Source organism: Marmota monax, unplaced genomic scaffold (assembly GCF_021218885.2).
Source record: "Marmota monax isolate L192 unplaced genomic scaffold, Marmota_monax_Labrador192_F-V1.1 WCK01_AAM20220418_F8-fsc00010, whole genome shotgun sequence".
Classification (NCBI taxonomy): Eukaryota; Metazoa; Chordata; class Mammalia; order Rodentia; family Sciuridae; genus Marmota; species Marmota monax.
Genome location: NW_026692321.1, coordinates 274,871 through 298,997, shown reverse-complemented (window position 1 = coordinate 298,997; position 24,127 = coordinate 274,871). Strand labels below are relative to the sequence as shown.

The window sequence follows — 24,127 nt, the reverse complement described above, 5'->3', positions numbered from 1 at the left end:
TATTGCTGAACATTATTTTTGAAATTTATTCATATTGATGAAAGTGGTTCCAGCTCATTTGTTTCAAATGCTCCTAAGCATTTAATTGGCTGTATATAACAGTTTTCTTTTTCTTGTTGGCTATTGCAGTTTTTAATGAAATCTTTGGCTAATACAAATAACATGTAATATGTAATATATACAAATATTCTTGAACATGTCTGTTTACACCATGTACAACTGGAGTGGGACAGTTGGAGCAAAGGTCACACTAGGCACTCGTTTGGGTAGCCACTGTCAACTTGATCTGCAAAGCGTATGGTCGTCACACTCCTGCCAGCAATGCACGCTGCCCTCCCTTGCCAACTGGTGCTGCCAACTTGCTGGGCTGGAACGCGCGACATTCTTGTTGTGTTTACACTTCTTTAACAAGAAGAGAGGCTGAGCACTTCCCATGTTCACTGGCTGTCTGGCTTCTAGTAATTGCCTCTTCAGATCTCTTCTCTGTTTCTCTACGGGGCTCTTTCTTTTCCTTATTAATTGAAGGAAGTTTTCTGTATCCTGGATACAAATCTGTCAGTCACAAGAACTTCAAGCATCTTCTCCCATCCCTTGCTCCTTTTTTAACTGTTGTTCATGGTGTTTTCATTGTATACACGTTTTAGAATTATTCAAAGTAGCAAATTTATTAATCTTTTCCTTCAAGGTTTAAATTTTTGGACCTTGTTTAAGAAATGCTTTTCTATCCTGATACACTAAAATTCAATTTTATGAAATTAAAAAGTTTTGATCCTAGTGACTTAGGAGGCTGAGACAGGAGGATCACAAGTTCAAAGACAGCCTCAGCAACTTAGTGAGGACCTAAGCAACTTAGCGAGACCTATCTCAAAACAAAACAAAACAAAACAAAAAAATAAAAAATAAAAAGGGCTGGGGATGTGGCTCAGTGGTAATGCATCCTAGGTTCAATCCCCAGTGCCAAAAAACCAACAAACAAAAAAGCTTTGGTTTAGAGACTTATTTTTCCCCATATAATTACTCCATAAGTCAGGGCCACTGAATATGGATTAGTTCATTCTTTTCTTAATAACCAGTAATTCCTGTGTTGATCTGCACAAGCGTGTGTCGGTGGTGCTGCTGTGTTGATGCCTGTGTGCTGTTCTTTCTTGAGCTGATGACTGTGTGGGAACTAAGGCTGTGACCACCCTGGCCTTCGTCCTGCTGCCAGCAGACAAGAGCTCCTCGCTTAATTTCCCTCCTCCCAACCGCAACAGGGTGGACATTTCCCTGGCTGTGCACATCAAGTACCCGTGTTGGGGGATTCATTTTACCCAACCCATGGCCTTGGTCTTCTGATTTTGGGACATGCATGAGAGGTGGCCTCTTTGTTAATGAGGAAAGGCGGAGAGGAAAGTATGCTGGCCTGTGCCCGGCTCTAGGCAAACTCTCCTGAAGTTTCAGGCAGGACTGTGCTGGAGGGGCGAGGAGACCCAAGGGCAGGCAGGAGTCCGGACAGAGTCCTTACAGGGTGTAAGGACGTAGGAGGGACCTAACTGCACTACCCAGAGGGCCAGGGCAGGAGTGTGCTGCTGTGGCTTGAAATTCTAGTTACTTATTTGCTCCACGTGTCTTTGCTATTTTTACTGCACTGTTCTCCACCTTCCCCTCCTGGTCATTCTTCTACATTTTTAATGTCAGACAGCAGAAATACTCGGTGAAAAAATTACCCTTTAGAATTTAAAGTGTTCCACATAAAACTTTAGGTTGCATGGAGAAAATATTATGAAAATCTTGTAATTACTGCATATGACAGCAGAACTCTGACGATGAAGTTGTCTTGATAGGATAAAAGTGCCTAAATTTAAATAAATATTACTTTTCTAAAACTAGGAAATAAGATATAGACTGTATTTGAAAAACTGAACAATTATACTTTACAACTTCCAAAAAATAAGAAAACTAGTCCAATAAAAATCACTTAAGTAACATGGAAGGTACATGGCTTTTCTCCATTTCAAACTCAAAGGGAATCAACTGTACCTACGATTCCATTAAAGAAACTGAAGTGTCTTCCTCCTCAGGCTGTGACATTCACTCCCCGAGAATGACAGCCCTGGAACATACCGACGTTACTGAGGAACACACATTTGGAAGCTCTTTCCTAGCCTTAGACAATGGGAATTATTTTAGGACATAATTAAAAGGGCAAAGTAATGATTTTGTAATGAATATAGTTTCCACTTAAATCAGTTCTCCAGTTAGGACCCTCAGTAAAAAATCTGTAACAGCTTTAAGTATTTTCAATGCATCGAAAAAATCTGAGCTATTATGTGTATTTACTAATACCAGGAATCATCAAAGAAGGCAGAAAGACAGTGAGTGTGCTGAGGACATCAGTTACGGTGGACGCTAGCTCTGTGGCAGTGTTGGAATACTACTATAAAGCGAGGCCATTCCTCAAACGCTTCTCACTCTTCGTTACTATTACTTATGATGGTGGACTACAGCAAGGTTTTACAGCCCATTTAATAAAGGGAAGAAGAAGCACCACCTTTCACCCATGGAATGGTTTACTTGTGTGATCAGTTCACACGGGCCATGGAAATGGCACCGGGGACAGGGGCATATCTGGGCCGTGCAGGGTGCAGGGGGATGGGCAGTGGGAGGGCACTGGTGATGGGGGGATGTCTTTCTGTGCAGAGTGCAGAGGGACAGCCAGTGTGGACAGCACTAGTGACTGGTGACAAGGAGGAGGTCTGGGATGTTTCCTTGGGCTAACCACTTTTCTAGGTCTTAGTTTTCTAATCTGCAAAGTCAGAACCTTAGGCCTACATTAATTTTTTAAAAATTGTGAAAAGCAAAACTCATACACTACTCCCCTTCTCCTCCCCTACTGTCCTTTCTGTACTTACTGATGCAGTGCTATGTGCCTGTCAAGGGCCAACCATATTGGACCCTGGAGATCAACTGCTTAGCTGGGTGACAGATGCTTCCTGACTGTCCCAGTGCTAGGCAGATCCTTAGTTCTTACAACCTTGCTCTGCCTATGCTCTGGACACTGACACCAGTGACCTGCCATGTTCCACGTAATACAGGAGGACAGACCAGAGTAACTAAGAGCACTGCAAAGGTCCAGTGCATTCTCAAAAACATGCTCTTTTGGCAAGACCCAAAAAAGACCTCTGAGCAAAAGACCAGGGGTCAAAGGAAGAGAATGATTGAGAACCATCCAGACCGAGGCGCAAGAACATGAGAACTGAGCTTTGGAAGGAGGTTTTTTAAGTGCTTCCTCTCCTGGCTCTTGCAGGAGACAAGAGATGTGCCAACAAGAGTACATCAGGAAGTAAAGGCTGGAGCATTGTGTCCAGAGGACAAGGCCCCAGGGAGCCATGTCCTTGCTGACGCTGGCATGGGGGCAGCCTCTGCCCGCTACCTTGTGACCTTGGGTCCATCCTGGGCTGCACTGTCAGAGCTGGAGTTGCAGCCCATGTAGGGCAGCTCCAGGTGACCTGGTCATTGCAACAGGTAGCTGGATTCCTCCTGAACCAGGAAGGCTCCCTACAGGGGATGGAGGTCATAGAACTATACATGAAGATGTGTACAAAGGTGTCTGAATCCAAGAGAACCTGCCCATTAGGAAAAAGAGTCATGATACTTTGTTAAATGTTAATGTTAAAGATAAAAAGCTCCCTCCTCCCCATAGCTTTGGTCAGGACTCTGCCTCTCAAGGTCACTGATTTCTGGCAGAATGGGGACAAGTCATGCACCTAACTTTCAAATCCTGATCTAAAGGTAGACCTGATGAAATGAGAAAAGGAGAGGGCTGGGGCTGGAGCTCAGTTGTAGAGAACTTGACTAGCAGTGGTTGAAGCACTGGGTTTGATCCTCAGCACCACATAAAAATAAATAAAAATAAAGGTATTGTGTCCATCTACAATAAAAATATTTTTAAAAAGAAAGATAAAGGACAGGGATTATTTTATTCCAAGATTTTTCAAAAGGTCTCTGTGCAACTAAGTGATTTATGTATCCCTGGTGAACACAAAGCTGGCCACCTCTATGTTGAGACTGAATCTTGAGCTTCTCCCAAATAAACAGAAGACCTCTTTCTGCTTTTCATTTATAAGTTCACAGGCTTCACTTCTGATTTAAATGGGTTGCAAAGTTAAATCTTCAATAAATCTCAAACCCTCTCACCTATTATATCCTTAGTAACTGAAACTTGCTTAAAATAGGTGAAGTTTGAAGCCAAGTACTGAAGAAAAGTTACAATTAAGAAAGACAAGACAGAGAACTCTTAAAAAAAGTGAAGTGAAGCAGGACATCCCACTCTCCCGTTCAAAGGTTGAAATAATGCTCATCTTTCAGGTTGTCCCCCAAATAAAGAGTAGATATTCCAGATAGCGCACCACTGAACGCAGGCAGGGTGAGGACAGGATTGCAAAGCTGGGCTTTTGGGCAGCTGAATGGACTTCTTGTTCCCAAGTAAAGCAGGTAATTTTTCAAATTCCCTCAATATAGCCCTTCAGGGACTGTGCTCAGACTCAGAAGCAAGGTGTCCACCACAGGTGACCAGCTGGACAACCTGCAGAGCAACCCTAGAATGCATGAGCATGGCCCTGGGCAGAGGAAACAGGGTTTGAGAGTGTTCATTTACTGCAAGGCTCCCTTGGGAATCCCTAATGAATCGTGCACTGCACACACACAATTTTCTTATCCTGGATAATCTCGGAAAGCACACCAACACAATTAAAGTTCTTTTTGCTGGAAAGAAACCAACATATGGGCAGTGGTTACCAGTATTAAGGAATTTCAAAAATTGACTTAAGGAGTTCATGACAAAATTGAAAAATGTTTAGGAATCCACCCATTAGACAATAACCTACCATCCCAAATGGAGAAAATGAAGTATACTTAAAAGAGCACAAAATCATTTATCTGTTATATAACTAATACAGATAAACGTATTAGTTACATTTGATGAGACATTTGATCTAAGAATGTGCTGCTTCAAGTCATTTGATCATTTAAAATAATGGCTTTTAAAGCAACTGGATGTAAAACAACCAGAATATTAATACTATGCTTTTTGCTTCACAGGATCTGTACCTATCCAACAGAATTTTATTGATGTGCAGGTGCTTCTGGTAACATAATCCAAGTAATCAGCTTCTGGGGAAAACAGCAGGACGGCAGGTGGGACAGCACAGAGCATGCTAACCTCAGGCGCACTGCTACTCACAATGAGCTGCTTCAGGCCCAGGAAGGACTGCTCCACCGAGCTGGCGTTCAAGACCTGCCTCTTGGCCGCAGCTTTCTCACCCAGGAAGCGAAGCATCAGGTCTTTAACTGCATCTCCCTGCAAAGGGTGTGAGGAAACTAATTAAAAGCCGCTTTTACTCCATGGGCTCACGGAGGAAGCAACAGTGGTTCTAATAAAGGAAAACTTCAGTTAACAAGAAGCTAAATTACTGCAATTATATATTTAAATAAAATGTACATTTTTAGAGTTGCTCTTTACCTTGAGGAGGAAATGGTAAATCACCACTATGTGTACCAGGCTTGAGCAAGAGGTGACGCCATGCCAGAAGGGCTTCCTGTGATGGGCTCACTGGAGTGTGAGATGACACTATTGGGGACTGAGTACCATGTCACAGCCTGAAAAGAGCTATGCCCAATCCTACCTGTTCTCCACCTGGCCTGCGAATCCAGAAGGCCTCCTGGTCAGAGTGAAGAATTATCACTGGTGCTGAGGAGGTCCACCTTCTCTTCCATGCTAGCTAAGCCAAGGGCGAGTGAAGACCTCCTCATGGCCTTCCCCACCAGGCCTGGGCTCGCAGGGTGGGAGCACACTTTGGGATGCTCCTTTGCCTCTGCCCTCGGGCATTTTCAGAATGTTTCCTAAGTGGACTCCTTTGATTATGCATATCTGGACAAGGCTAGAGAACACTGCAGTAAAACCCCAGGGACATTCTAAAGGGAAATCATGGAAGGGCGAGGAGAGGAGGTGGGGAAGCACCAGGACTAAGTATGGCCGGAAGTCTCAGCTGGCAAGAAGCCCAGGACTGACCAGACCAAAGGGACCAGGCAACTCGGGTTCCTAAACCACGTGATCCTCTGCAGCTATGGGAGAAAGGCAGAGCTTGTCTGAGCTGCAAGCTACCAAGTCAAATGACATACGGGGACAAGTAGCCACATCAGGTTTGTGCCTAAAGAACGGTGGCAACACACACACCTTTCTCAGTACTGTTTGGGCAGCTGTACTGGCCAAGGGAGAGCTGAGGCCCGCCTGCCTGACATGATGCTTCTAGGAGTCAGCATTAATGACCTCGCTAGAGCGCTGAGCCACTGCTGCAGGCATCACGAGAGGTTGCAGGCAGCCAAGACAAAGAGCAGTGGTGGACAGAACTCTGGATTGACCTTCTCCCTTCTGGAGGCGCTACTGCCTTAGGAGAGCTACCAGTGGCAGGAGAAGCAGCTCTGACTTTCCAACGTGCCCGAGGCAGGCCCAGCCCAACACTGTGCTCGGGCATTTGGCAGGCTGTGGGCGCTGACCCAGAGCACAAAGGCCTTGAGGTCTCCCAGGTGAACTGAACAAAGACATTACAACGAGGATACCCTCAGAGGGCAGGGGACAGGCAAAGCCCAAATCTCTCCACTCAGCCCAAAGCCAGCTTCCAGCCACAGGAAAGCTAATGCAACACCACAACGGACAACAGGGAGCTCGTGTGAAGCAGGTGGAGAGAAAGTCCACCAGGACATGCTCTGGTGTGGGCCTCACCACCCAACCACCTGTTTCTGTGGTGTTGCTGACAGAAGGCCCCTACACTCGGAGTGTGCTGCTCCAGGTTCTGTTTCATCCTTGGCCACAAAATCAAGACAGGATCACTTGCATTGCAGGTGGGGTAGCAGGTCCACAACCATCTCAAGCTGGGAGGACCAGTAACATCTGCTCAAGGGAACCCAGGGTCATTCTCCATGGTCAGACCATGAGTGAGATCCTGGTATTCATATGGGGTCTCCTCCACGTCCCCATCCTCGTCTGGGACAAAGTAGACCTCATAACATTTTGCGGATTATAAGAAATCCCTCAAGTTCTAGCTGAATCCAGCCATAGTGCAGCATCATAGCTCTCCAGATCCACAGGGAAGCTTCCTCTCCTCTTTCTGGTGGGTATGAGGGAGGTGGGAACACAGTTCCTTAAACTTGTGTGCCATGGTCACCTCAGTTTAGGAATACACATACACATGAAGAGAGTAAATGATTTTAGCTCTGTATAGTGAGTTCACATTATAGTCTTCCGTGGATTAGTCTGAAAATTTACCTACAATTTGTATCACAATTTATTAGAAAATGGGCTTGGAACTTCCTTACAAAATGGAATTGCCTGCTGGTGCAGTCATAAAGGTTACTTACCAGAAACGGCTCAAAGCTTCTGAACTACGAAATCAGAGGCCTTTCACGCTAGAAAATTGGTCATGCACCAATTTCTGATCTCACTTCACTTCAGGGACAGAACATCTCAGTTTTGCTGGGGCACACTGTAGCCTGACTAATAACTCTATTTGTGACCTTTCTGGCAGCTGGTATGGCCAAGTGTCTAAGCTCTGAGCAAAGGGACAGAGGGACATAGGTGGATACACGCTGTCCTTCAGGCAATGCAACTCGAAAGGAACACTGTTGTGTCCCCCTCCTGATGATGAGGAGATGTGACAGGTGGAGGAGCTTCCTGGCCTCTGTTGAGGCGTTGGAGCCCCCCACAGCCCCACACCACTGAGCCTCCCCCAGGGACATGACGCCTGTTCTGCTCCAGCCACAGGAACGTGGGCTTTCTTTGTTAGTATAGCTTGGTCTGCAGCTCTACTAATAGACGCATCAAAGCCTTTCAGGTAAGAAAATGAAGCTATAGATGTTCAGCGAATTCACTAGGTTACATAGATGACTGGCAAAGCAAGCAATTGAGATCAATTCTTCCAATTCAAGCTTCTTTCTATGTTCATAGATTGCTCGGTAGAATGTCTATGTATTAGGCAATTTCTAGAACACTGGGGAAACTCCTATGGTTCCTAAATACTCATTCTGAAGCCTAAAATTAAGACATTTGATTCCTAGTTCTGTTTTTAAAGTGGCTAAAAAGAAATTTTATTTTTTAATTAGAAATGTATAATTGACATGTAAGGTATACAATGTGATGCTCTGATATACGCATGTGTGTACTGACCACCACAGTCAATGCCACCATCGCCACCTGCAGTCATGGCTCATGTGTGTGCTGGGGATATCAGGATACTTAAATCTGCTCTCAAAGAGCTCAAACAAACAATACTATCAACTAGTCACCATGCACATGCATTTGATGTCCTCCTGCTCACCCTGAATAACTCAAGCTTCGAACCCATTGACCAGCAGCTCATTTCTCCCTCCCTTCCAGCCTTGGAACCGACAACCGCACTCCCAGCTACAAGTTCAGTTCTTCTATATTCCACATATAAGAAGGACTGCAAGCTCAATTCTTCTAGATTCACACACAAGAAGGACTACATGTTCAGTTCTTCCAGATTCACACACAAGAAGGACTGCAAGTTCAGTTCTTCCAGATTCACACACAAGAAGAACTACAAGTTCAGTTCTTCTAGATTCACATACAAGAAGGACTGCAAGTTCAGTACTTCCAGATTCACCCACAAGAAGGACTGCAAGTTCAGTTCTTCCAGATTCACACACAAGAAGGACTGCAAGTTCAGTTCTTCCAGATTCACACACAAGGACTGCAAGTTCAGTTCTTCCAGATTCACACACAAGAAGGACTGCAAGATCAGTTCTTCCAGATTCACACACAAGAAGGACTGCAAGTTCAGTTCTTCTATATTCACACACAAGAAGGACTGCAAGTTCAGTTCTTCCAGATTCACACACAAGAAGGACTGCAAGTTCAGTTCTTCCAGATTCACACACAAGAAGGACTGCAAGTTCAGTTCTTCCAGATTCACACACAAGAAGGACTGCAAGTTCAGTTCTTCCAGATTCACACACAAGAAGGACTGCAAGCTCAGTTCTTCCAGATTCACACACAAGAAGGACTGCAAGTTCAGTTTTTCTAGATTCACACACAAGAAGGACTGCAAGCTCAGTTCTTCCAGATTCACACACAAGAACGACTATGGGTAATTGTCTCTCTCTCTGGGCTGCTTCATTTAGCTTCTTGTCTTCCAAGGCCATATAGGTTGTCACACATGATAGGATTTCCTTCTTTTTAAAGACTGGATAACAGTCCATCGTGTGTACACACCACACCTGCTTTATCCACTCCTCCAGAGATGGACACCAGGCTTGACTCTCTGTCTTGGCTATCAGGAATAAGGCTGCACTGGACATGAGGATGCAGGCAGTTATCGACATACAGATTTCAATTCCTTTGGAAACAGCCAAAAGGCATGACTGGTGGGTCCCGCCTTTTTGATTTTCTGAAGACCCTTGTACACTGCTTTCCATAAGGACATACTACTCTGCATTCCTGTCAACACTCCTATTTCTTGTCTTTTTGGTAACAGTCATTCTTACAGGCATGAGGTGACACCCTTTGTGGTTTTGATTTGCCCTTCTCTGATGATTAGTGGTGGTTTCTAGTTCTTTAGCCCAAACAAAGTCTTTCTGAGAGAAACAGAATTAGAGATTTATATGGTAGACAGGAATGCTACGTTATATAAGACAGGGCCCAGAACCAAGGAAAAGCGACTCTGAGTTCGGGTACTGGCCGTGTCATGCACCAGCTGCATTAGGCAATTGCACCTGTGGAAATCAGCTGGGTCCTCTGCTGAGTTACAGTAAGGAAAGTGTCTACTATTAGACTTCTCCCCTGGTCTGGGCTGGCAGGGCTGGGCTCATGCCCTCTTCCTTAGTGATCCCAGCAGAGTGGACGCCTGGGACGCAGCACCCCACTAAGAATGCACCAATTGTGTCACCTTTCTCAAGCAACAGATACTGTCCACACCTTGGAAGCTTTGAGCTCACGGATGGACTGAAGACGACACAGTGTCAGTGACATTCTGGCTTTCTGGAGGCCTCAGGGTTTCCGACATAAGGACTCTGGTGGTCTAAACAAGGAGTTTTGACATAGACCTTGTGGGCTCCTTGAAAGAATCCTCTCAAATCCAAGCTTTGGGAAGGCTGAGGGGAAGGAGAATAAAGCGGAACAGGATGAGAAAGCAGTGGGGGGCATCCAGGTTTGAAGCTGCCTGCCAGGTTTCTTGACCTGTAAGAGGCAAAGCCCTTACAGGAGGTCTGCGATGTGGCCCAGGAGCAAAACCTTCACTACCCAACTTCCGCTTTTATTTTTATCTCCTCTCTGTCTCTTTTCTGAACAAGGTTCATACAACAATTCTCTGACTTTCATTCCTTTCTGGGTCCTAAAATTTCTTACTTACTCTTTAAGAAGATCAAATGCCATCTGTAACTACAATTAGTTGAAAATGCACATGCTCTTTGTGTGATGCTACTATACTTGGAGAAAGTTTTACAAATTTACTTCTACTGCCTCTAATTTAACTTAGACTGCTATAAAAGTCACCTAATAAAGTTGAAATTTTTAAAAAACAATTTTCCCATAAGAAGGGGTCTTTTAATTAGATATTAATAGAGGAGAAATTTGAGGGGAAACTCAAATATAAGTGTTTTAGGAAGCTAATTTAGCACACAGATCACTTTAACAGTGTCGGGAGAAATTCATCATCAGAAAAATCCAACAAAGGGTTGGTTGGCGTCTTAAAAACTTGGGTGTTCAGAACACCAACAGCAAAACTCTTCTTTGTTATGCCGACCCAGTTCTCAACAGACACGCACTGTATTTCCATTCAAAGTAAATCTCAATAGTCTTTTCTTTCTATTGCAAGAGTGAGAAGTTTTTCGAAGGATAAGATGCAACTGAAGAGACACTGAACGAGGAAACATCTAGCACTTCTGTTATATGTCCAAGTTAAAGGTATTTCAAGAATATTCTGAGTTCAAACTCTATACTTACCACGAGATTTCCAAAATAACCACTGTGAACTGCAGGAGGTGTGGAAGACACATCTTTAGTACTTAATGAAGGCTTGGCTCTGGCCATGTTTATGCAGCGGTGCTCTGTGAGGCCACAGCCTCTACTGGTTCTGTACTGGGGCATGAGTAACTGAAGGCCCATGCTAAGGAGGACCCATCACAGAGGTCTCTAATGTGTAGATGGCACCTCCATGTTGAATCTAATTTAAGTTCAACTGAAAGAGCTATTTCTCAACTCAAGAATAACCTACATTTTGGGAAGATGATATTTTTGTTGTTTGATACTTAACTCCCACTGAAGGATTCTGAGCATCCTTGGGCCCATCCCCTATATGTCACATGCTCATCCCAGCCCTCTGTCAACCATAGTGAGCCACCTCTGCACACTTCCAAAGGAATGCTGTTGGGAACCCCCCACTAGGTTGAGTCTTTTCTGGGGCAACCTTCAGATTCCTACTGAGGCTCAAGTACAGGGAAGCAAAGCACCAACAACAGAGTTTGAAAAGGGGGAGCTAAAGGTCCAGCCACTGCTGGCACAGGAAGCCACAAGCAGACCTATGAAGACAGGAAAAAGCACACACTAAAGCCATCCTGGGGTACAGGCCAGGAGGAGCAAGGCTTCAGTGAACAAGGATATCAGATCCCACACATCCAAATATCCCCGAAATCAGAGACCGTGATTCATCAGAAAACTCCTGCAAGTCTCCGAGAGCTCGGACTTGGACTTTTGAGTGATGAGGCAAGACACTGGGACTACAAAGCATGGAATTTCTGCATTTTGCATTGTGAGATGAACGTGGTCCTGGAGGCTCGGATGCAGTTCTAAGGTTTGGATGTAGTTTGAATGTGTTCTCAAGGGTTCACGTGCTGGAGGCTTGGTCTCCACTGAGGTGATGTTAAGAGGTGGTGAGGCCTCTGAGAGAGGGCCTCTGGGAGGAATCAGATCCTTCGTGACACTGCCCTCATTAGTTCTCATGGGACCCTGCTTAGTTTTTGTCAGACGGCTATTATAAAGAGCAAGACTGTTCCCTCCTTGTTCTCTGGCTTGTCATGTAATCTCTGTGTCTTGCACAGACTCCTTCCATGTTGTGATACTGCCAAGGAAAGCTTTTACTAAAACCAGTGCCATGCTGTTTGGACTTTTAGCCTCTAAATTAAACAAAATAAACCTTTTTTTTTCTTACAAAGGACCCAGAGTCAGGTATTTTGCTATAAGAGTAGAAAACAAACTAATACAATTCTACTAAAATTCCTTCTTCCTCAATCATGTTATATGTAATACAAATAAAATTTCCATGTTTTAAAAGAAGAAATGGATTTATCATTTACTGGAATTCAAATGTCAGGAACTAACTGATCACACATATAATAAAGCTACTTCAGAGAACAATTATATAATGATCTACCTGCTAGTATTTATTTCTATGACAAGTAGTATCTTAAATACATTATAGTATTGAGGAACTCAACAGAGTTCCTAATTACCTATAGAGAAAAATAACATAGGCTCTCATAATCAGAATCTTAAGAATTGTTCAAGAATATGTATTTTTCCACCTTTGAAAGATGTTATGCATATTTCAAAGAAACAGATTCAAAGAGAAGAGATATGAAAACAGAAATATTCCTCATCTTACCTGAATGTTGTCGAACTTCAGGCCTGGCATGGTGAGGTTCTCCTTGTCTATAAACACAGTGCTGTACTGCTGGGTTGCTACCGAGATCAGGACATCTTTGGTCCCTTGGCTGGGAATCCATGCATCATTCCTTCGGTCCATCTCGCTCATGCTCAGGGCTGTGGCAAAAGGGTCATCACTCCCTGCGAATACCGCCTGCATCTGTGAAAAAGGGTTTGGAGACTCAGGAATTTCCAGAGAAGCTGTAGAAACACCTGATTCGGATCTTTCCATCCCTGCAGAGTAAGATGGGTCAGCAGAATCCGGGGACTCTTCTCCCACAGGGGTAGCAAGTAAGGAGCCTGCGTTGGGATTACTGACAGAAATGAAAGTAGAAGTGGTGAAGGAATCAAAGAAGTCAGAGGCCAAAGAATTAGTGTTGATTGTATCTCCAAAAAATTTACTCAGGCTTGGACTGGGCTGGACCACCTGAGGAGGGGTCTTGGCTGAGGTCTCACTCGCACTGCTGAAACTTGGAGACTTCACCATCTGAGACTCGAAGCCATCATGCAGAAACAAGTGTGGCTGGGAAGGAGCTGAATTTGATTGGCTAAAAATGGTGCACATGGGCACAGGCTCTTCCTTAGAAGAGGACTGACTAGAAGACATGTCTGACACCTGCTCTTCTGTGTGGGTATTTTCATCCCTGGGCACCAAGTCCTCTGCACCAGTGTTCCCAAGAGTGGACACGCCTTTCACCTCTTCCTGTGTAGAGTCTTCTTTCAAAGACGCTCTGCTATCAGGGGTCATATCTGAAACATCTCTAGGTGTGTCATCTCCATCAATTTCACTGTCATTACTTAGAATGTCCATTTCTTCTTTTTCTGTGATATTGTCCAGTCTGTGATCAGTGTTGTCTTCTATGGGCTCCACAATATCCTGCAAACAGCCAAGGTCACCCACATCATCTTCGCTGTTATTGGGAGAGTCAGAAATAAGGACACTCTCCATCATGTGCTCATTAAGCTTATCTGCAAAGTTGTTAGAATCTTCTGACACAGTTACATTCTCTTCAGACCCAAACTCATCTCCACCAAGATCAATGGTTTCCTCATGATACAGAAGCTGCCCCTGCTCTTCCTGAGCTGCCTGCTTGGAGATGCTCTTGGCTCCCACCTCTGGAGAAGACTCTTTGGTCATGCTGTGGTCACCATCTTTAGCACTCTCCATGTTGCCTGGGAGAAAGACATCATAAATTAACCTTATCACCTGTCTATTCAGGTATTTTAAAGCTACTTTTGTCTTGTTTTTTTTTTTTTTAATTGGAGGAATACTTATTAGTAAAATATTTAAATGGTTCAAAATCAGAAACATCTCTTTCTCCAGACTTTTTATTTAATATTTATTTTTTAGTTGTAGTTGGACACAATATCTTTATTTTATTTTTATGTGGTGCTGAGGATCGAACCCAGGGCCTCGCACGTGCTAGGTGAGCATTCTAGCACTGAGCCAAAAATCCCAGTCCCTCTTTCTCCAGTCTTTTACTTATTAATTAATTGTGGCAAAATACATATAAGATATACAATTTTAACTAGTTTTTAAGTGTACAGTTAAGTACAGATACATGGTAGTGTACCCAATCTCCAGAATTCTTTCCTCTTGCAAAACCAAAAATCTAGTTAAATGATCCCCTTTATGCTCATCCCCAGGCAACCACTAGGTACCTCATATTAATGGAATTGTAAAATAATTGTTTTTGTAACTGGAGTATCTTACTTCCCATAATGTCCTCAAGTTTTATTTATGCTGTAAGTAGCACGTGTCAAAATCTCCTTTAAATAGGTGAATAATATTCCATTGCACGCCTATAGCACCATTTATCTGTTTGTCTCTGTTAATGGACACTGGAGGTTTCCACCTTTCAGCTGTAGTGAATACTGCTGCTATGAACATGGTATTCCAGTCTCTTCTCCAGGTCCTGCTCTCCATTCCTTTCGGTATTCCCCCTAGAACTGAACTGCATCATATGGTAATTGGATTTTTACTTGATGAACTGCAAAACTTTTCTATAGGTATGCACAAGTGATCTGATTTCTCCACATCCTTGCCAATATATTCTTTAATAATAGCCATTCGAATATGTGTGAGGTTTTAGTTTTTAAATACTACTTATTCCTTAAGACTCCATGGGGGCCTACCAAGGCACTCCAATCTAATAATCTCTTCCCCGCTCTATATTTATAATATTGTCTATAATATAATATTATCTCCCTAATTGTCTCTATATACTGTCTCCCTAATTCTGGGAAAGTGAGGCACTGAGAACAGCAAGGGCAAAAGGGAAAGGTCGTGCTCACGGAGCACCGACGGCTGACGGCAGAAACTGGCAACACTGATCGGCACTTGCTGTTGCCTGGCCACCCGCCCATCCGATCCTCAGATACAGCTGCTGGGCTCCCCCTCACTCCGCATCCGTAGGTGAGGAGACTGGGCTGCGGGACCACGAAGCCTGCTTCCCTGCAGAAACCGTCACGGGTCGCGGGAGAGCCAGGGCAGGGCGGCGGGGGACGCCAGGGTCTGCGTGCAGGCCCGCCCCTCCTGACCGCAGGGACGCTGGTCCTCACCTGCCACCCGCTCGGGGCCGGGAAAGGGCTTGTCTGTGGAGACCAAAGTCGGGGAGGCGGCGATAGGAACCGTGACAGCTTCCGGGGGCCCGCGACTTCTGCGCCTGCGCGTCCACTTCCGCTCATGCTCAGTTCAGGAACCCGCGGTCCCGGACCCCAAGCTCCCGAACTTCCGGTTCCTCGGAGGTGGGCGGGGCACGGGCCGGCGTCGGCAGCTGGAGGTGCGAACTTGCCGGCTGCCATAGGCCCCGGAATGTGGACGAAAATCCCGACAGTGGGTTCGAGTTCCGACACCAGGGCAACCCGAAAGCTTATGGCAGAGCAGGAGGCGAAAGGGAGACACTTTCTAAAAATACTGATTTCTAGGAGTTTGTGGCTGGCTTGTTCTCTCCGTTTCCCATAATGCACCCGAAGAACTGTGCAGTAACACTGACCAGAACGATGGCAGCGATAACGGCGGGGGTGGATTCTAAGTACGAAGCTAAACTCGGCCAAGGTGGGATACAGTCCTTGTGGCTGGTCCCCTGCTGGCGTGATTTCTCACTGAACCCAAGCATGGTGCTGGCGCAAATAAGCAAAACCAGACCCAGCTGTTTAATGAGGAGTGGAAGGAAAATCTAAAAATCGTAGAGGTGTGTGGTCCTGGAACCCCCGGGGCCGGGTTAGCGAAGGGGCTTCTATTTAACACGATCTATAGATGCCACGCAATGCCACTGCCCTTTCCCTAGGGTACTGCCCAGCGCAAGGCGGGCGCTCTGGGCGCGCTGCACCTTAAAGGCAGCCTCTCCACAGCGAGCTTTATGTCTCAAGACCTCGGGAGCCTCCGCGGCCTTGCCAGCCGACTCCTAATCCCCGGCAAGGTCGGCCCAGTTCTGCCGGCGCGAGTGCGGCTTCCAAGCACACTATCCCGGGCTGGGCGCCCGCGGGAGAGGACTCTGGCTCTCCACTGGCGACCTGTGCGATCGCGATGGGGTGACTCAAGTTCGCAGTGTCTAACTGTAAAATGGGAGTGTCTGAGCTGCGCATCGGGCTGCCGCGAAGATCCTACGCTCGGGTGGAAGGCGCTGGCCCAACACTCGGGACTGCCTTTTGGCAGTAAAGTACTGATGCCCCAGCTCCGGCCACTCTATCTAAGGTTAGGTGCAGGGAGGGCTCCATCCAGAGAACAGACTTGAGATGAGCCAGATGCCCAGTCGCCCGACCCACGGGACCAGCCCCGCCTTCCCCTCCAGGGACCCTGTAGCTGAGCCGCGGGAGCCCGTGTGGGCATGCGCACGAGCCACGCGCCGCGGCCATTGGCTGCCGGCTGGGAGCGTATTGATGACGCGTACGCATAAACAGGAAGTGAGCCCTACGGTAGTCGGCCTGGGCCAGGAAAGGTGCAGGACCCGAGTCGTTTGTCTCGCGCAGGGAATGAATGGGCGTTGCGAGCCCCCGGTGAGGTGGTACGCGCTGCCTCTAGTGAGGGTCTGACGGCGTCAGCGGCACGGTGGGCCGCCCGCCGCAGCATGGAGGACGATGCGCCGGTGATCTACGGGCTGGAGTTCCAGGTGGGCCACTTGGAGCGCGGAAGGTGCTGCGCGGCCTAGTGCGGCGCTCGGGCGCCCGGGAGCCGGAGGCCTGAGGCGGGGGCGGTTTAGCCTCTGACCGCGGCGGCACGCAAGACCGGCTGGCCAGCAGGCGTCCGGTTCCCGAAGGCTGGACTGCGTCTGCGTGCTCAAAGGCGACGCGGGACTCCTCCAGCCCCGGAACCGTGTGTCCTGCCGGCCTCCCGAGGCCAGCGTGGCTCCGGACCGCGGCGCCCGGCCAGCTGGGACCGGCAGGGCTCGTCGCCCTGCTCCCGTGCTCCCGCTGCGGCTGCTCTCCAGCCGGACCTCTCCGGTGCCTGGGCACCGTGAGAGCACAGTAGGTGCTCAGCAAAGCCTCGGGAGCCCCGAGGGCTGTGCAGCGGGAATGCGCGGGACGGCCAGGTGAGCCCGCAACGGTTTTCACCTGTTCAGAAAGCGCCGGAGCTCCTGGGACGATGAAGCTCCGAGGGAAGCATTCAGAGAAATAAAAGCATACACTGCTTTATGCACACGAGTGTGTGGCAATGCATGCCCAAGATATGAGTGATCTCTGCTTGCAGGTAGTTGACTGCGAGAGGCAGCGGTATGAGGTCCTGAAAGCAAGGATGCCGCCCGGACGCCTGGGGTTAAAATCCTGGCTCCAGCATTTAATAATTATGCATCCCTGGGCCCTGGTTTCCTTGCCAATAAAATGGAAAAACAAGTCCTTATCCCTCGTTCTCGTTAGGAACATTAAGTGAGTTAGCATATTTAATTCGAACACTTAGAACTCAGTGTTCAGTAAATGTTCTAGTTATAGCGTGACAGAATTCTTGAATGTAAATTCCATATGGAAGGTAAGGTGCAAGACTCATTCCTAAGAAGCATTACTGAGTACTGTTACGGTTTAGATGTGGTGTTCCCAAAAGCTCCCGTGACACAATGCAAGGTTTGGCCGAGAAATGATTGGGGTATAGCCTTAACCTAATCAGAGAATTAATTCCTCATGGGATTAATGGAGTGGTAACTGGAGGCAGGTTCCTTGTGGCTGAAGTGGATAATTAGGGGCATGGCTATGGGGTATATAATTTGATCTGTGGAGTGGAGTCTCTCTCTCTCTCTCTCTCTCTCTCTCTCTCTCTCTCTCTCTCTCTCTCTCTCTCTTTTTCTCTTTCTTTCTCTTTCTTTCTCTTTCTTTCTCTCTCTCTCTGCTTCTTGATCTTCATGGGAGCTGCTTCCCTCTGCCACACTCTTCTGCCATGATGTTCAGCCTCATCTAGAGCCCCAAGGAATGGAGCCTCCTGTCTGTGGACTGAGACCTCTGAAACCGTGAGCCCTGAAATAAACTTTTCCTCCTCTACAATTGTTCTGGTCAAATCTTTCAGTTGCAACTGCGAAGAAGCTGACTAAAACAAGCACTGAACTGTGTCTCAGACACTCTGCTTAGCAGAAGACCAATGCACAGAAAGAGGTCTTTAGGATAGAAAAGTGTTGACCAGATTAGTGTTTGTGAAACATTTTGGTGTTATGGTCTCTTTTAGCTTATAGGAAAGGATTTTGACTTGTGTTCAGGATTTTATTTTTTTTTTTACTTTTGGCAATTTAACGTTTTTAAAACACCCAAGTAATTGTTAGAAGTAATTTAAGAAATTAGGGCTGGGTTTGGTGGTGCACACCTGTAATCCCAGGCTGAGGCAGGGGGATCCTGAATTCAAAGCCAGCTTCAGCAACTTAGTGTGACCCTCTCTCTAAATAAAATACAAAAAGGGTCTGGGATGTGGCTCAGTGGTAAAGCACCCTGGGTTCAATCCCTGGTAGTGAAAAAAAGAAAAGAAATCAAGTTGCTGAAAATCAGAATAAAATTAGCAGGTTCCTAAACCCTCCCTTCTTACCTTAGCTTATTACCTGAGATGACCACTTTCAATGTTTTCAAAAACTGTATTTTCTGGTTTTTACCATAAAAATGAAAAGCATTATGTACTTTTCATAATCTGTTGACTGGAAGTCACATGACATGGGAAGTTTTTGCTTTCTTCACACTGTTCCTTGCCTCCTTTTAGACTCCCACCGATATCCTGAAGTCCATATTCAGATGTTTGTGGTCCCTAGTAATATAGAAATATTGACTGTTGATTCATAGGGTAACATGCTTTCAGTTTTTTCTTGAACAGCTTTTCATTTTCCTGCAGTTTCCTGTTTTTCTTGTTTCCTCATCTTATTGGGACATTGTGTATCATCAGGAGTTTCCATCTCGGGGAGCTCTTCGTCTCTGACCCTAGCAGCTGAGTGCCTTGGGCAGTTCCCTCACACACCTTCCTGGGTGCCCTAGACTGGCCTGGTGGGAATCGGGAGTCCTGCTTCACTCTTCCCGCCCTCAGCCCTTGTCATCTAGACATTTTCTTAGTAGTTGTTTGGAGGATGACAGTTGACATGCTCTTGTTGGGGTAGATTTTAGTTTAGCTCCATTGACCCTCCTTCCCAAGGAGCTAGACCAATTCATTGTCAGGAAGACTTTTCTACTGACTGTGATTACTTTAGAATGGGACAGCAGAAGTCTGTGAAACGTCTTTGGGACTGAAAGTGCACCAGGTGAGGCTGGATGACGTGAGACTGTGCATACAAATGTTTGTTGAGGTACTATTATGTGCACATCACCGATAGGCTCTGACCTCAGGCATGCCAGATATATTTGTGGAAGAAATGGCATAAGAGGTGGAGGGGAGGTAACTGTCTTTTAAAATCTACTCAGGCCTGGCTGGGCGCAGTGGCGCACATATGTAATCTCAGCGGCTCTGGAGGCTGAGACAGTTCAAAGCCAGCCTCAGCAATGGCAAGGTACTAAGCAACTCAGTGAGACCCCGTCTCTAAATAAAATACAAAATGGGACTGGGGATGTGGCTGAGTGGTTGAGTGCCTCTGAGTTCAATCCCCAGTATCTAAATAAATAAAATGTATCCAAAGAAGTAAAATACATTAAACCAAGAAGTGGACGCAGCCGCAGACTGTTACCAAGGAGAAGCCAAGTGTTGGTTCTGACGGGAGGAGTCTGGGCAGGTGGCTGGCTGGGCGGGCAGGTGGCTGGCTGGGCGGGCAGGTGGCTGGCTGGGCGGGCGGGCGGGCGGGCCAGGCCTGTTGGTGAGGAAGCCTGTGCCCTCAGGCCTGTGCGCAGATCCACAGATGTGTGCCTTTTTGAGTATTAATATCGAGGGTGGAGATTCAGTTTTTTGGTGGAGTTCTCTCTTTTTGGCTTCTTTTTTGGAATTAGGGATTAAACCTAGGGCTTGGCAAATGCAAGGCAAGTCGAGATTCAATTTTTTAAAAGACTTTTTAAAAAAATTTTTTTACATCCATGGAATTGATCATCTATGATCGTTTGATTTTTCTCGTATTAGTAGCTTTGTGAATGAATATTGGCTCACCTTTGAGTTCCCAGGAAGAATTCCTTCTGGTCTGGAATGGCACCCTGCTGGATTCCCCTTTCTAGTAGCTTACGTGGAACTTTCCTTTTCATATTTGTCATGTCATTTTTGTGGCCGTTTGATTCTGTGGCTGGGAGGGCCTCAGGAAGAGCACCTGGGGGCCTGCGTCTGGGGCCCCAGCGGGTGCACTGCTGCCTGTGCCTGGTGACACTCTACTGTTTGTACCTGGTGAAACTCCACTGGTTGTGCCTGGTGACACTCTACGGGTTGTGCCTGGTGACACTCTACGGGTTGTACCTGGTGACACTCTACTGCCTGTGCCTGGTGACACTCTACTGGGGTTGTCCTTGTTTTCATTTCCCGAAGCTAGTTGCTCAGACTTCGTGACTTTCTCATGAGTCCAGTTTTGGTGACTTACATTTTGCTGGGAAATGCATGCAGTTGACAAGTACTTATTGTTTTCCTTATGTGCCAAGCACTCTTTTCTGTGCCTGGGACAGAGCAGCGAAGAAAGCGGCCAGCCCTGTCCCTGTGGATTCATTTCCTCCTGTGGGAGTTGATGCAGGGGTGGCTTCTGTGGGCAGAGTCTCGGAGGGTTGGAGAGGAATTTTTAGCTATTACTTTTTCATTTTTTTGCGGGTGCTGGGCATCAGACCCAGGACCTTGTGCAAGCCAGGTAAGTGTTCTACTGTGGGGCTGTACCTCTGCCCTGCTGCTGTTCTTTTGAACTGCATCAGTTAGGTGCTAAGTACATTTGTCATTCCCTCCCTTCCTCTTACTGACTTGCCCTGGTGGTTTGGGAGCAGCACCTGGAGAGGGCTGTTTCTGGAGGAGGACTGCTTATTGAAGATGAGTGTGAAACTGACTCTGTCCTGTCTCTTTGGATTAAAGCTGAAGCCCCTTGCCACCATGCCCCATTTAGGGTAGTGTTAAACTGTCAGGACCAGGGCTCTTGGTGGGAAAATTTGGATGAAGAATTATAACTAGGTATAATTCGCTATCTGTCCTAGTGATACTGTTTACTTGCTTAATCTGGTAAGCAACTGGATATAATGTTGAATTTCCCAAGGGACTTTTGTACACTTGGTAGTTCTTCTACTGTATATGGGCCTCCCCCAACTCGCCCTAGTGTTTCCGAGGACTGTTCCTGCTGTGATTCTGACTGCTCAGTACTTCTAGTCCTCTTACTGGTGTCAGCACAGAACTATGACTATCAAGTACCCCTGCTCTGTCTTCATGGGAGCCGGGGAGACATGTGGAGCATGTGGTGACCTGTGCTTGCGCACCAGGTGTGTCCTCTGCATGGCCAGTTACTGCTTCACCATGAAGAAGGGAAACAGTTCCGAAGGTTGGAGTCTGACTTCTTTTTCCTCTTCAGTAGTTTTGTACCAGGGATTAAGTCACTTCACCTCCCTGGCCCTCAGTTTCCTTACCTACTGAGTAGTGACATTAGCCCTGTCTTCTGTCTACTTCATTGAATTATGAGGACAATGCACAACAACATGTGGAAAGTTTTGTCACCTATTTCGCTTTAAGAATTGTTCTTATTAGAATAGGACCATTGGAATACCCGTAAAACAGTTATTATGACCAGACTCATTAAGTTAATCAGAGAAACAGAATTATAGACACCTGCCAGCAGAATGACTGGAATTATATTACTTTTGTGATTTTACCTAATAATGTACAAGAAAGATCTTAAAGTTTTATGGGATTTCACTGACTTTAAGATATACCTTGATTTGTTTATAAGAATGATTTCTGTCTTTTCGTTTCTTTAAAACTGTCTTTTCTTGTATGAGATCAAATGAGATGGATCTAACTTTGAAGCTTTTCTAAAATTGGCAGCGTGCTCCCTCTGAAACAGACCTATTGGACCCCTCCCTGCCCGTGCTGCCCTGGCTGTTTTCAGGGTGTCTGGTTCTGGCTGTCTCAGCTGCTTTGACTGAAGAGGCAAATGCCTGGTTCTCTCCCACTTGCCCAGCTCCTGAATTCCTGAGTCACCCTCCTATTTTGGATTGGCCACTGATATCTTTTACTTATTTTTGGTTTTCTTCAATTGTAAAACAACAAAGACATTTAACCCTGCCTGCTAAGGTCAAGCCTTGGGGTATAACTTGCATTGTGGTCTGGGCAGGGCTTGGATACTCAATCATGCATAGTCTGTCTTGGTGTTATCCAGTCTCTCTCTCCTTAGGGCAGGGGTTCTGCCTCTTGCCTCTGGTGCATCTCCCTGCACCCACCTCCACTGGGGCTGCACATGCAATCAGCTTCCTCACTGACTCATAGCCTGGAAAAGTCTTAATGTAAAATAATCATTCCCTTTCAGCTGGGTCCTCTCCTGGGTCTTAGATTTGGGAACATTTAGACTTGTATCATCTGGTGGCAGCGTGTTCCTGCATATGAAGATCTCCGTGCTCTTGATTGTGTGGAACTGTCCCATCTTTTCTCCACTGACCTGGGCTTCAGCCCTCTGAGCAGCCTTCCTCAGCAGGTGACTTCCTCTGCCTCACCAGAGCCAACTTTCTTTAAGCCAGGTGTTCAAATCAGAGTTCGAAGGCTCCTAAGTGTTGCTGATATTATATCACCAATTGTTTTGCATATGTATGTGCATTCTTGCATGGCAGAGGTCTTTAGATTCACAATAAATTCATCAGTTTCCCGAAGAGATTTAATGCTCAAAAAACTGTCCATCCAAGTCTGTGGAAGAGGGAGCACTGGAATTGCCCGTGGGTGCAAGGGCATTTGGAAAGGTTGTAGGGACATTTCCAGGTGTCCAGTAGCACACAGTTTCCTTGGTCTTATTGAAATGTGGTTCAGTAGTTGAAGTTTTTGTGCTGCTGTCTTTTTTGGGAAGGGCAGAAATATATATAATATGCTGTGTTTTGTAAGAATTGTTCATGAGATTGTTGTCTTGGAATTCTTTGCAGTAGATACCCAGATCTCATGGTTTTGTTTTAGTTATAGAAATCAAGTCAAAACCAGACAGATTAAATGATCAGGACAACTGTTAAATTATTTGTTCTACTGATTTTGAAAGGAAAAATTCATAGAAATCAGCTGTGACAGATGAGGAAGGAGAACATTGTGTGTTTTCTAGCTCCACGTGAGAAAAGAAGACATGGACTGAGTGGGTGGCACCTTCAGTGAAGTGGGTGAGGCAGGATAATTCCACTGCTGCCTTAACAAACTAACTCAAATTTAGTGGCTTAAGGTAGCATAATTTTACAGTTTTGTGGCTCTGTAGGTCAGAAGCCCAGCTGGGCTAAGCCAAGGCATCAGGGGTCTCCCTCACTTGGGGAGGTGTGGGGAGAGTCTGCCTCTTCCTGCTCGTAGGAGCCACCCAGCATTCCTCGCAGCTCTTCCTCCCGCCTTCCAGAGCCAGCAAGGGCTGCGCAAGTCCTGCTGCTGCCTTCAGTTCTGTCCTGTGTCGCGACTATAGCCAGAAGATTTTCTGATTTCAAGAAGTCACATGATTCAGTGCTGTAGCATAATATCCCACTCTCGGGGTCCTTGGCTTATTCAGCCTGCATAGTCCCTTTGCCACATGTTAACATATTCACAGGTTCTGGGGATTAGATGTGCATGTTTTAAGCATAGTGTTAGGGTGCTCATGAGAGGCAGCAGAACATGAGCTCTAGGGACTTGTCATGGGTCATTTGGGAGTTCAATTTGAGCTTATGAGCCTGAAGTCCTGTCAGAGCTCTAACACCCAGTATATGGCCTTTCCCTGTCAAGCCTCAGATAGTTCACCTGATATCCTTAATGTTTTTATTTATTTATTTATTTTTTAGTTGTAGATGGACACAATTTCTGTATTTATTTTTATGTGGTGCTGAGGATCGAAGCCAGAGCCTTGCATGTGTGAAGCAAGCACTCGACCGCTGAGCTGTAGCACAAGCCTC

General features: G+C 46.1%; 2 protein-coding genes across 3 annotated transcripts in view; one reads left to right on the top strand and one right to left on the bottom strand.

Moving 5' to 3' along the window:
* Trappc12 (trafficking protein particle complex subunit 12) overlaps positions 1-15,398 on the bottom strand; it is a 59,825-nt gene extending 44,427 nt beyond the window's left edge. Inside the window, exons 1-3 of one of the 2 annotated variants that reach the window (XM_046441174.2) lie at positions 15,257-15,398; positions 12,654-13,867; positions 5,222-5,338 (exon numbers count right to left, since the gene is read on the bottom strand). In XM_046441174.2, the coding sequence (XP_046297130.1) occupies positions 5,222-5,338; positions 12,654-13,862 (1,326 nt within the window). In that variant the 5' untranslated portion in view covers positions 13,863-13,867; positions 15,257-15,398. Of the gene's footprint in view, positions 1-5,221; positions 5,339-12,653; positions 13,868-14,989; positions 15,214-15,256 lie in introns of those variants that run through there. The other variant, XM_046441175.2, reaches the window with a different exon arrangement.
* Positions 15,399-16,595: 1,197 nt separating this feature from the next.
* The window catches only part of Eipr1 (EARP complex and GARP complex interacting protein 1), a 114,694-nt gene continuing 107,162 nt past the window's right edge, over positions 16,596-24,127 (top strand). Inside the window, exon 1 of the mRNA XM_046441173.2 lies at positions 16,596-16,806. Coding sequence (XP_046297129.1) covers positions 16,765-16,806 — 42 coding nt within the window. The 5' untranslated portion in view covers positions 16,596-16,764. The remainder of the gene's footprint in view (positions 16,807-24,127) is intronic.